This window comes from Equus przewalskii, chromosome 7, assembly GCF_037783145.1.
Source record: "Equus przewalskii isolate Varuska chromosome 7, EquPr2, whole genome shotgun sequence".
Taxonomy (NCBI): domain Eukaryota; kingdom Metazoa; phylum Chordata; class Mammalia; order Perissodactyla; family Equidae; genus Equus; species Equus przewalskii.
Genome location: NC_091837.1, coordinates 22,416,238 through 22,428,265, shown reverse-complemented (window position 1 = coordinate 22,428,265; position 12,028 = coordinate 22,416,238). Strand labels below are relative to the sequence as shown.

Below are 12,028 nucleotides of genomic sequence, written 5' to 3'. Positions count from 1 at the left end.
TACGCGGTCTCCTGTTTATTTGCACGCGGCCTCGGGGCGGCCCCCCTGCAGGCTGGGGGCGTCGCTAAGCCAGCCCGGCTGCAGAGACAACGGACGCGGATAAATGAGGCCACCACTCGGCCACCAGGCCAGGGCCGGGACGCAGCTTCCCTGGGCAAAGTGAGAGGAGGGCAGGGACCACCCTCCCCCCGACGGGCCCGGCCCGGCGACCAGCCCCTCAGTCCTTCTCTTCCCCGTGGGTGATGATGTGCACCAGGTTCTTGTAGTCCAGGTTGCCCGTCACGTCCGGGGGGAAGGCCGCAAACATCTGCTCGATCTGCAACGAGCCAGCAGGATGCGCTGAGCACGCGGGGCGGGGCGGGGGCGGGGGGCCTGTGTGCGGGGCACCCGAGGGGAGAGGCAGCTGGGCACGTGGTGGACGTGGGGACAGACTCCCCACCCCCCTCAGGAAGGCCTTGTCATCAGCTGCTGCAGAGAGCCACCCGCCCGAGGTCACGCCCTTCCTGGGGGGGCCGCAGCGACTGATGAGTGTGGGCCCACCCTGGGGCCTCTGGGCAGGGCTGTTCTAGCTCCAGGGCTCCCTGAGGGTCCTCAAGACACTCGTTGGGCCTGAATGGCGGGTCAACACCCCACTCTGTGCCCTCCTGCGTCCTTGCCCGTCCTTGCTCTTCACAGGTGCTGACCCCAGGGCCATCCTGCAGTGATGTTCCCAGGAACCCAGCCTGCGATCGGCCAAGCAGGGATTGCAAACCGGAGGGCAACAGGGCGGGGCAGGTTTCCTAAGGGAGCAGGTGGGCCTGGTGGGGACTGTGGCTAAATGGAGACACAGCCCATCTGCAGAGGTGGCCACTGCCCAGGGCCAGCCCAGTGTGGCCACATGGGCAAGGAGGTCAGACTGACGGAATCTGATTCTTTGAAGGAAACTAGAAATCTAGATTTTTTTTTTAAGCATGCAATTTCCACATTGAAAAAGTATTGGCTAGTAATTTTTTAAAAACACATATTGGCTAATAACAGCTAACACTCATATGGCCCTTATCACATGTCAGCACCTTACACACATGAACTCATTCAACCCTCACATCTACCATGAGTTAGGTTCTGTGATTGTCCCTACTTTACAAATTAGGAAACTGAGGTACAGTGCAATTAAAGGGTTTGTCCAAAGTCCAAAGTCACAAAGCTGGTGGAATATAAAGGCTGGCTCTTTTTTATTTATTTATTTTTTTGCTGAGGAAGATTGTCCCTGAGCTAACATCTGTGCCTATCTTCCTGTTTCATGTGTGGGAAGCCACCACAGCATGGCTGGATCAGTGGTGTGTAGGTCTGTACTGAGGATCTGAACGTGTGAACCCCGGGCCTCCAAGCAGAGTGCACAAACTTAACCACTATGCCAGCAGGCCAGCCCCTAAACAAAATTTTCAATAAAATGTGGAACTTGAGGGAATCGAGCCTGAGAGGCTACAGGGGGCTATTTTAAATAGACTCATTAGCCTTCATTAATAATATTGGCAGGACAGTTTCTTGTTCATACGGGACTTTTGGCAAATTGGCAAAAATTCCCCTTCTTCCAGGCACATTACTGCCACCTGCCAGAAAAAGTCATATATACTGATTTTATCAAAATTATAACAAGACACTTTACTGCCATCTGCTGGGAAACTATTGCAAAAAGTATATACGCCACGATCTATACAGCAAGAACAGCGGCCAGGAGAATTGTGCAGTGTACGATCTATACGACAGGACATGGTGAGCCTGCACACCTCCCCAACTCCAGCAGGAGACTGACGCTCTAACCAGGTCTGCAGGCATTGTGAGAGAGGTGGAACCTGGAGTCAGATAGACCCGGGTTTGAACCCAGGCCCTGGCATTTACTGCTAGTGTTGTCCTTTCAGGCAGGTGACTTGACTTCCCTGTGCCTCAGTTTCCCCATCTGTAAAGTTAGGATAATACTAGTGCCTACCTCACAGGATGATGAGAGAGTAGAGCGAGATAAGGGCTCAGTAAGGACGGCAAGGTCGGTCTCAGTGGGGGGTCAGGGCTGGTTTAGAAAAGGGGGTGGGGGGAGGAGTCCCCGGAAGAGCCAGGCCTCGAGCTGGGAGCAGAGTCCACGGGGCCCATTACCTCCTCCTTGGAGAACCGCTCCGCCTGCGTGGTCAGCATCTCCCGGACGCTGCAGAGGGACGAGAGCAGGTGTCGGCCCGGGGGTGGGGGGTGTAGGGAGCAGGCCACCCCGCGTCTCCCCCGGACCCCACTCACTAATCAGCCTTGAGCACCCCTTTGCCTTCGGGATCGAACACCTTGAACGCGTTGAGAATGGTCTCCTCGGGGTCCGCCCCTGAAACAGAAGACAGGGTGGAACCACGCCGCGGGGCGCTGGGCGCCCGGGCACCCAGGAGGCGGGGCCAAGCGCCCCCGAGCTGGAGGGGCAGAGCCCAGCTGTTCTGCTGGGAGGAGAGACCCTGCCCTCCGCGGCCGGTGGCATTTGAGGAGCCGGCAGAGCGTCGTGTTATTTCTGAGCAAACCCGGGGTCAGACGCGGATCTGGATTTAGAGAGACTGGGATTCGAATCCTGACTCCAGCGCCAGCTAGCTGTGCGGCTGCAGGCAAGTGACTTTCCATCTCTGAGCCTCAGTCCCCATCTGCAGGCTGGGTCTAAGAACAGACCCCCCAGCGCTGGTAGGTGAGGTCGTGCCTGCGGCTGAGCGTGGGTCTGGCTCAGGGAGCGGGGGCGGCAACGTCCCCTGCCGTTTCCAGTCTTTCTTCCCCAACGTGGCTCTGCCTGTGATCTGCCGACCCGGCTGTCCTCCTAGCGCTTTCACTCACAGTCAAGGGGAGACACATAAACACGCGCACACACGGATGTGCACACAGACGCGCACACGGATGCGCGCACGCATGAATGTACACACGGACGTGCGCACACAGATGCGCGCACACGGATCCACACACACGGATGTGCACACGGACGCACGCACGCACGAATGTGCACACGGATGTGCACGCACGGGTGTGCACACGGACGCGCGCACACGGACGCGCACACACGGATGTGCACACGGATGTGCACACGGACGCGTGCGAGCCCACCCTTCAGCTTCTCCCCGAACATGGTCAGGAACACGGTGAAGTTGATCGGGCCCGGCGCCTCCTTCAGCATCTCCTCGATCTCCTCGTTTTTCACGTTCACGCGCCCTAGGGCGGGAGACACAGGTTCAGAGCCCCGAGCTGGGACGGCGCAGCTCGGGGGACACCCACGTCTGTGCCGTGATCCCGCCTCCGGGGATCTAGTCTAGGAATAATCGGAGACAGCGTGGACGGGGCGGAGACCCCCGTGAGAAGATGTTCTCCACGGCCCTGTTTATGACAGCCCGACAGCTGGAGACAACCCAGACGTCCGATGTGCGGAGGGGTGACCCGTTTTTAAAATAGTGTCTTCAGAACCTGGACCACTTTTCGCAGACATTTTAATATTTTACTCCAATGGGAAATGCCCACGTTATAAATTAGCCCTTCTCATTTGTGGGTGGGAGAGACAATCAGAATGACTCGGGGGAACTTTTTCAAATTGTACCTGCTGCTGTACACAGCTTTTATCTTCTCATATACCTGCTCTATCCCCTGCCACAAGCCCATGTGGTACCCTCGTGAAAATTAGAAAAAGCCAACCTGTCTTAAGATAATTTATGTTTTAAATGTAAAAATCGACACTGGCTACAAATATGAATAGTATCCAGTAGAATTGTGCAGTGCACAACCCGCACAGCTATTCATGGTGGCCCTGAGTCCCAGGGGTGGGGATAGAAGGGGTGTGAGTGGTGGCAGTTTGGACATGAATATTTTGAAAAAGCTCTATGCACTCATGCTCACACTATTGAGATGGCATATTTATAAAGCTAAATCCAAAATAGAATGATTCCAGTTGTTGAAAACACACACATAAGGGACGTGCCTAAAAAGACTTCGAGGCTAAAACATTCACAGTGGAATGTGGCCTCCTAGGTGATGTTGTTTTCTCCTTTATACTCTTCTGAGTGTTCCAGGTTTTCTGTTAGGAGCTGGCATTGCATTCAAAGTGACACAAATAAGTTATTTTAAAAGAAAAATAAAAGATATGCGAAGACACTTAAAGGCTAAACACTTCTTTCCTATCCTCTGAAATTTGTCTTAAAGGCCAGTCGTGGTGGAGCCCTTTCTTTGGAAAATGACAAGCTCTCCCCCTTGTCAGTGGTGCCACCTCCCACCCTTGTGGGCGTGGGACGAGGAGCCCTTCCTGCCGGCCCAGGGGGGCGACTCACCCAGAGCGGCAAAAGTGTCTCTCAGGTCGTTCTTGTCGATGAAGCCGTCTCTGTTCTGGTCCATGATTGTGAAGGCCTGTGAGACGGAGGGCCCGGCTGGTCAGCCCGGGAGGAGGAGGGGAAGGGGCCGAGGGGCTGCCCACGGGCCCGGGGACGTGGGTCCTGGGATTCTCAGGGGGCATCGAAAGACCTCAGCTCCAGAGTCAAAGATTGAGCACAGTCTGGCGGGTCCTCAGAACGTCGGGCACAGAGTCCCACATGCTCCAGCAGCGGCATCGCTGGGTACCCACCCAAGAGAACTGAAAACGTGTCCACGCAAATCTGCACACGAACGTCCGTGGCAACGATATTCACAGCAGCCAAACCCAGAAACGACCCACACGTCCATCAGCTGACGGTGATGAATAAAATGTGGGGCAGCCCTGTGAGGGGACAGTGTGTAGCAATGAAGAGAATTCTGTCGCCCGCTACAGCACGGATGAACCTTGAGACAGAGGCCGAGTGACACAAAAGGCCACATATTGCATGATTCTGTTTCTATGAAGGGTCCAGAATCAGTAAATCCGCAGAGACAGGGAGCAGACGGGTGGCTGCCAGGGCCTGCGCGGGCGGGGGTGGGGAGAGACTGCTAATGGGTATGAGGTTTCTTTTTGGGTGATGAAAATGTTCTGAAATTAGATAGTGGTGATGCTTGCAAAACTCTGTGAGGACAGTAAATAACACTGAATTGTATGCTTACTTTAAAAAGGTGAATTTATGGCCTGTGAATTCTCTCTCTATAAAGCTGTTAGTGAAAAAAAAAAAACAAGTTAAAAGCTGGGGTCTCATGTGGTCCCCCGACTCCCAAGCCCACGTCATCTGTAAGACCGCCCCGCCTGGTAGTCTTTCCCCGCCAGCTCCCCGGGGGCCTGCGAGAGCTCCGACAAGGCCCGGGGATTTCACAAACGCCGGACGGGCGCCACGTTTTTGGAGTTCTTTGCCGCAGCTGGGTGCTCCAAGTATGTGCACCGGCTGCCCACGCGCCAGCAGCTGATCTGGTCCAGAGGGGGGGACGGGGAGGGGAGGGGAGGGGAGGGGGGTGTTCTCTCCCTGGAAGGGGACTGTCTCAAGTTCAGATAGGACATTTCATCCAGGAATTCCTCGTTCCCTGGGGGCCTACGGGCCCCGCATTCCTGTGACGTGAATGTTAGTGGGGACAGAAGGTGGACGCGTCCGTGTCCCGTTTGGAAGCCCCAAATGGTTTCCCCGTTGATGGAAACCCCTGCCTCTAGCGCCCTGTGCTCCGAAGGGCTGGGCGAGTGTGGATGGCTCGTGTGGGCCGCCCCCGCGGCTGGAATACGAATTCAATCTGTTCCACGGAGCCTCGGGCAGTGGCTGCACCTTGCCTAGTGGGGATTTCAGTTTGCTCCCTAAGGCAGAGTCCCGGCAAATGCCACAGGGCCTCAGACCTGCCTGGTGTTCATCAGTCGGGGCACTAACATTTAAAGTCCAAAGGGCGCTCTTTTCGCGCCTCGGATTGGCAAAAACAGCATCTTAGACGTTGACCCCAGTGTGGATGGAGATGTGGGGAAAGAACCTTCCAGTCTAACCCCAGCGTTTCTGGAGGGCAGGCCGACTTGGTTTAGTTCCTTTTTTTTCAAAGATTCTTTGACCCAGCAGTTCTGCTTTTAGGAATCTACCCCAAGGCAATGACCAGAGACGCAGGCGAAGGTGTGTTATTTATAATAGTAAAGCATGCTACACACACGTGACACCCAACCCCAGGATGTGGTTAAAGAAATCATAGGAAACATCGGTGCTGAACTGCTGGAAGGAAACAGCAGGCGCTAATCAGTGTGCATAGATCATAATTTTGTGCGACAAATATACAGCCGTGCGTCACTTAACGACGGGACACATGCTGAGAAACGCGTAACTAGGCAATGGCGTCATGCGAACGTCATCACGTGTGCTTCCACACACCTGGCTGGCACAGCCTATTGCACACCTGGGCTACACGGTACTCGTCTTACGGGACCGCCGCCCTAGATGGGATTCGTCATTGAAACATCCTTACGAGGTGCACGGCTGTACACGTATGTCACAAAAATGACTTGACGTGTGTAAACCAAAACGCTAACTGATCGTCTCTGTGTCACAGAATTGTAGGTTGTTTTTATTCTCTTCTTTGTGGGTTTCTGAAATTTTTCCCTACATTTTCAACAAGAAACAGGCTTTACTTTCGTGATCAGCAAAGCTATTAAAGATAATTTCTGGAAGTGGTTCACGTGCACACACAGCCCAAATGTGGGGTTGCTTGGAGGATAAAGACATCCGGCCAGGAGGGCCCTGCAGGGGACATGGGATGGGGGAAAGGCTCGTTCTGACGGGCGGAGCCTCCCCCCAGGCCAAGCGGGCGACAGCTGCACCCACCTCCTTAAACTCCTGGATCTGGGTCTGTTCGAACATGGAGAACACGTTGGAGTTGGCGCCCTCTGCTCTCTTCTTGGCTTTCTTTGGTGACTGGCGGGGAGAAAAAACGCATTGATTGAAAGTCAGAAGTGGGAAGAAAAGGAGGTGAGGGCCCCTCTCTGGGTGAGCCTCAGCTGCTCGTCAGTGGACGGGGGGCCGGTGCCCACAGCCGTCTCAAGGCGGCAATGCTGGAGGGTTACAGGACCCGAAATGACGGGTCTCAAAGGCACCCGGTTCTGGTGGCTAAGGATCCTGAAGCATCCTTTGCAAAGTGGGGACATGGAGGTGCGTCTGGGCTGGAGGCCACGCTTCGAGATCAGCCGGCCTCTTTGTTCAGTGCGTTTCACAGAAGGTTCCGTAACGCACAGAAGGAGCATCGATCAAGGGGGGGGAATATGTCAGGCTCGCTAAACCCCAAGGAACACAGAGATGAAAGGACACTTTTTCCAGGCTGTTAAAACCCAACCACTTCTGCACCCACACGCCATCTTCCCGTGATCCAAACGGAGCGAGATCTCCCAAATGTTCTGTCCTCACGCCACGCAAACGGCGCGGAGAAGAGCAAGGCAACACGTCTCCCCACCCGCCCCTCTCTGACTTTAAATAGTTGCAGCAAACGCTGGAACGCTGGACACACGCTGTTTCATTGAATCCGCCTGGCTGCTCTGTCAAGGAGATGCCGTTATCAGCATCGCCATTTTACTAGGGAGGCAGCTGAGGCTCAGAGAGGGTGAGCCACTTGCCGCAGTCACACAGTCACCAAAAACCTGAGCCGGAGTGGAACTGGGGCATCGGACTCGAGTCTGCGCCCCAAACACTCCCCTTCGCTGACCCTGATTTGGGGGGCTTCCCACTTCAGGAGGGGGACACCTTAGCAAACAGCATGGGGGGAGAGGTCCTAAAGTGGCCCGTTCAGAAGGTGAGGACAAGCAGATTCTTTCCCCAGCTGCCTGGACAGGAGAAAAGAACCACAATTTGATCCTTTAAAGCATTCAGTCCCCTTTTGCGACCCCCGGGAGCGATCGATTCCTCGAGAGGTCAGCAGACAAGCCATAAAAAAGCCAACGCTCGTGTTCCATCTCTGAGTCCCCGGGAGCGGCCGTTCCCTGCTGCTTGCCGGGCATTGACTGAGCAGCGCTCTTTCCACGGGGTCTTGGCCCTTGAGAGCTGCCTTCTCCCCGTCCCCGTCGGCCCCTGCTTGTAGGTGGCATCCCCTCTCACCCACCTGCCTTGCCACCTCGAGCCCTCGCTACTCACCATGGTTGGAAAGGATGCAGAGCTGCTCCCCAGGAAGGATCCCACCGGCTGCCCCGCTCGCCTCGCCCGGGAACAATAAATACTTCCTCTCCAGGTTTAAAAATAACCCCATGGCCGCTTTTGGCAGTAATAGGTGAGGCGGACACCACCTAAGGCCCCCCCACCCCATGCCGTTCTTCTGAAGTCAGGCAGCTCACTCGCCACCCGGGGACACGTGAGACCCGAAGAGGCATTCAAGGTTAAAGAGGCAGGCGGCCGGGTCAGGGCAGGGGGAGGGGATGCCGCAGGCTTGCTGCAGCGCTGGGCGGGCGACACTTGTGCTTGTCAGTTTTGAGAAAGAAACGGCGGGGAGAGGAGACTTAAAATTCCCTAACACCATCAGGCACGGGTCCCACCCCAGGGCCTTTGCACCTGCAGTTCCCTCTGCCTGGAATGCTTTTCCAGCAGACAGCTGCAAGAATCACCCCCTCGCCTCCTTCAACTCTTTGCTCAAATCTCACCATCTCAGTGGACCTCCCCAGCCCCTGCCCTCCACAGCCTTTATCACTTCCTGACATACTGTGTAATCCACTTAGTTATTTTGTTCAGGGTCAGTAGACAGCCGGCTCAGGAGGCCAGGTCCTCCTTAGTTTTCCTCACCACTCTCTCTCTAGCTCCCAGCTCGTGATGGCCACAAAGTAGCTGCTCAACAAATGTTTGTTGATTGACTGAAAAAAACGACTCTTACTTACCAGATGCTTCTGTGTGCCCAGCACCGTGTACACACATCTCATGCTCATATTTAATTTCCCAACCACCCAGTGTGGTAGAGACCACCTTTATCCTCCATGTCCCCATTTCACAGATGAGGAAACTGAGGCTGAAAGGCAAAGAGAGGTGCCTGGCGTCACGTGGCGCTGGAGCAGGGAGTGGAGGCCCATTTGCCCCCAGGGTCTAGGCTCTCGGAATGGCGTTATAGTTACCACTCTCTCAGGATGGCTGTCCTCCTGTGGCCTCGCAGGCGCCATGGGCCCCAGCAAGCCAGCACTCAGGGCTGGGACTAGTCGTGGCCTTATTTAGCGGCCATGGGCGCCGGGCTCGAGTCCACGCCTCTGAGGAGGAGGTTCCCTCGACCGTCCCCAGTGGTGTGGCCACAGGTGGTGGCTGAGCCCGCGGTGTGCCAGGCACGGTGCTGGTGCCGGGGAGACCGCCACCAACGACAGACGCCCTGTCCTCGGGACGCTGTGTGCAAGGGGCGGATGTGTGACCAGTCCCTGGGCTGCCCCGTCCAGGGCCATCCTGATTTGGGAGCGAGGCCAGCAAGCACCACCTCGGAATGAGATCCCATCAACCAAGTCAGTCCACAGATGTGTTCTCAGGAGGCCTGATGTGCTGGAACCTTCTGTGGATGCTGCAAGATGCCCCAGGAATGAACGAACTAGTGAATAAACAGGTAAGACAGACTCTGCCCTCCTCCCCTGGGCCTGGTGGCAATTGTTGGAACGTCCCATCTGCCTCAGATGGGGGAGGCCCTGGAGTGGAGGGGTGTAGCGCCTCCCGCTGGGGAGTGGGACCAAACTGCATTGGAACCCAGTGCTGTGTGACCCTGGGCAAGTGACTCCACCTCTCTGAGCACGTAAAGTGGGAATGATAAAAAGACCTTCCTTGTGAGATTTTCTGAAGGGTGAAAGGAGACGCGGCCCCAGTAAACGGCAGCCGTCACTCACTTCCCTTCTAAGGGCAAAAAATTCAATTTTGGGGGCACAAACCCAAGGACCATCTACTGTGGTGGCCAAAAGAGATGTGGGTTTTTTCCTCTCTCGGGTCGCACACAGGTTAGAATTGCCCAGGAGCCTCTTCTAACAGAATCTTCAACAACAAAAGACGTGTTTTCATATGTTTGCACAGGCTCGTGTACACACACACTCGAGCGGGCGCACATGCACACGCATGCGCAGACAAAAACACACCTGTGCACTCGTGCACATACACGGGCACACACACACCCAGGCACACACCCGCGCACACAGACGGGTGAGCCTTCCTATCCGAGACCCCCCAGCAGCGGCCGGCGCCCGCACATGGTCCAGGTTCCCCCCACGGCGCATGTGTAGAAGGTGGGCAGGTGGGGGTGGGGGTGGGCTCAGGCCCTCAAGAGGAGGTGGGTGGGTGTGTCCCTAGGGGCACCCGGCACCAGCCCCCTAAGACGCGCCTTACTCCCCTGGCCTTTGGGAGGGCAGGGGGTGGGGGCGCCCCGGGCACCAGCTGGAGGGCTGGGGTCACGCAGGCGCGCGGGCCTCTTGGGGCTCAGTGTCCTCCTCCGGAAGATGGAGACCCTGGGAGTACACGCCCCCTTTGGGCGCTGGGAGGGTTAAGCGCGATGCTGTGGGTCGGGGGGCTGTGCCCCCGGGCTGAGGGTTCGGATGGGCTCCGCGGAGAGAGCCGCGCCTGACCGGCGGGTTGGGTCCCCCCTGGGGCCGGGAGTGGAGACTCTGGGGATACCTGGGGTTTGGGCCTGTGTAGACTTAGGGTGCATTTCCTTATCGGCCTCCAGGGCGCACCGGGCCGGGTGCAGCAGGGGGCTGCTCTGGCTGCGGGCTGGGGGCTGCCCGCCCGCTGGAACCACGGCCCCCAGGCCCCGCTGGCCCTCTGCGGCCGGTGGCCTCCTGCAGCCAGGCCTGCGTCCCCGCCCGAGCTGCTCGGAAGCCAGAGAGGACAACACGGGGCGGAACCATGGCAATAGCAACTTCCAGAACAATCGGAAAACCAACCTGGTGCATGAGCTTCCTGTCGCAGGTGTAAGTGTGTCACTGTAATTTGGAGACTAACAGCAGCACCAGTGTATCACCTCGCGGTTCTGAGGTCAGACGCTGGAAATGGGTTGCCGGGACGACACTCCCTCTGGAGGCTCCTGAGGAGGGGGTCCGGGCCTTGCCTTTCCCAGCTTCTGGGGCGCCCACCTGCCTTGGCTCCTGGTGGCAGCGCTGCAGTCCCCAGCGCCAGGCCCTCTGACCCTCCAGCCTCTCTTCCATCTTCTGAGGCCCCTGGGATGACACTGGGACCCCCTGCATAATCCGGACCGTCTCCCCATCTTCAGACCCCCCATCCCATCTGCAAAGTCCACTTTGCCAGGTTAGGTAACATAGTCACGGAAGCTGAGGGTTAGGACGCGGGCATCTCTGGGGAACCGTCATGCTGCTGACCACATCTAGAGAGAAAGAGCAGCTGGAGGAAATGGGTTGACGGCTCAGCAATATTGATTACAACAGTAAAAGTTAAGAGTGTTAAAATTCATGGAACTCTACACCAAAAAAAGGTCATTTTACTGAATGACAATTTTAAAAATTACTTACTGACAATTTTAAAAGAAGGGGTGAGGAGAGGGGAAAATGTCAGCAATGCTTGTAGACATACACCGCTTGGAAGCAAGGATGATTTTGAGCCCCAGTTCAAAGGACATTAATTACTTATCCCTTTATTGGAGCCCTACTATGTGCAGGGCCCTGTTCTAAGGGCCTGATGGACATCAGTAAAGCTTCATTCGGGTGGGGAGACACACGCATCATAAGTTTAAATTTGAGAAAAGTAGAAATTTATGCTTAACTGTAATGTGGCGCAATCATCTTCTTTTTTGAAACTGTGCTGGTGTATTAATTTGGTTACTTGTTAAAGCTCAAGTATTGATTTACTCTATAAAACTAAAAAAAAAAAACTTAGCGAAATTCAAGTGAAACCCAAAAGTGTCTTCTTAAGAGCTTTAAGGCCTGATTTCCAAACTAAAAACTGAAGCGGATGAATTGCAGAAAAGGATGGTTCCTGTTGGGATCCGGGTGGTGGCCTGGAGGCTGATGAGAGGGGAATAGCTCAGAGCAGAATGATGAGGAGACGCACGTAAGGAGCATCCCGGAGGGAGAGGCTGAGAGGACGCAGGTCATTCGAGAAAACTTTCTTCAGCCGAGGAGAGAGCGGAATCTGCAGATGGGAAGGACTCCCAGGCTCCGTGCTGGGTGAATGAGGGCTAAACGCACCCCAGGCGCATC

At 55.8% G+C, this 12,028-nt stretch overlaps 1 protein-coding gene across 1 annotated transcript; it reads right to left on the bottom strand.

Annotated features, from left to right (window-relative positions):
• On the bottom strand, window positions 1-8,201 carry MYL2 (myosin light chain 2). Its single transcript, XM_070628961.1, has 7 exons — window positions 8,010-8,201; window positions 6,714-6,803; window positions 4,302-4,377; window positions 3,094-3,198; window positions 2,263-2,341; window positions 2,128-2,176; window positions 1-316 (listed from the first exon to the last, which is right to left on the bottom strand). The coding sequence occupies exons 1-7, from the start codon at window positions 8,010-8,012 to the stop codon at window positions 218-220; spliced, it is 501 nt and encodes a 166-aa protein (XP_070485062.1). The 5' UTR covers window positions 8,013-8,201; the 3' UTR covers window positions 1-217.
• Between the last annotated feature and the right edge of the window lie 3,827 nt (window positions 8,202-12,028).

Bases quoted from the DNA above. Each gene is read 5' to 3' on its own strand.
- MYL2 (XM_070628961.1), bottom strand. The intron at 3,199-4,301 runs GTGAGTCGCCCC...CTCCCGCCCTAG, and splicing joins AGACACTTTTGCCGCTCTGG to GGCGCGTGAACGTGAAAAAC. The intron at 317-2,127 runs GTAATGGGCCCC...GGCTCGTTGCAG, and splicing joins AGCGGTTCTCCAAGGAGGAG to ATCGAGCAGATGTTTGCGGC.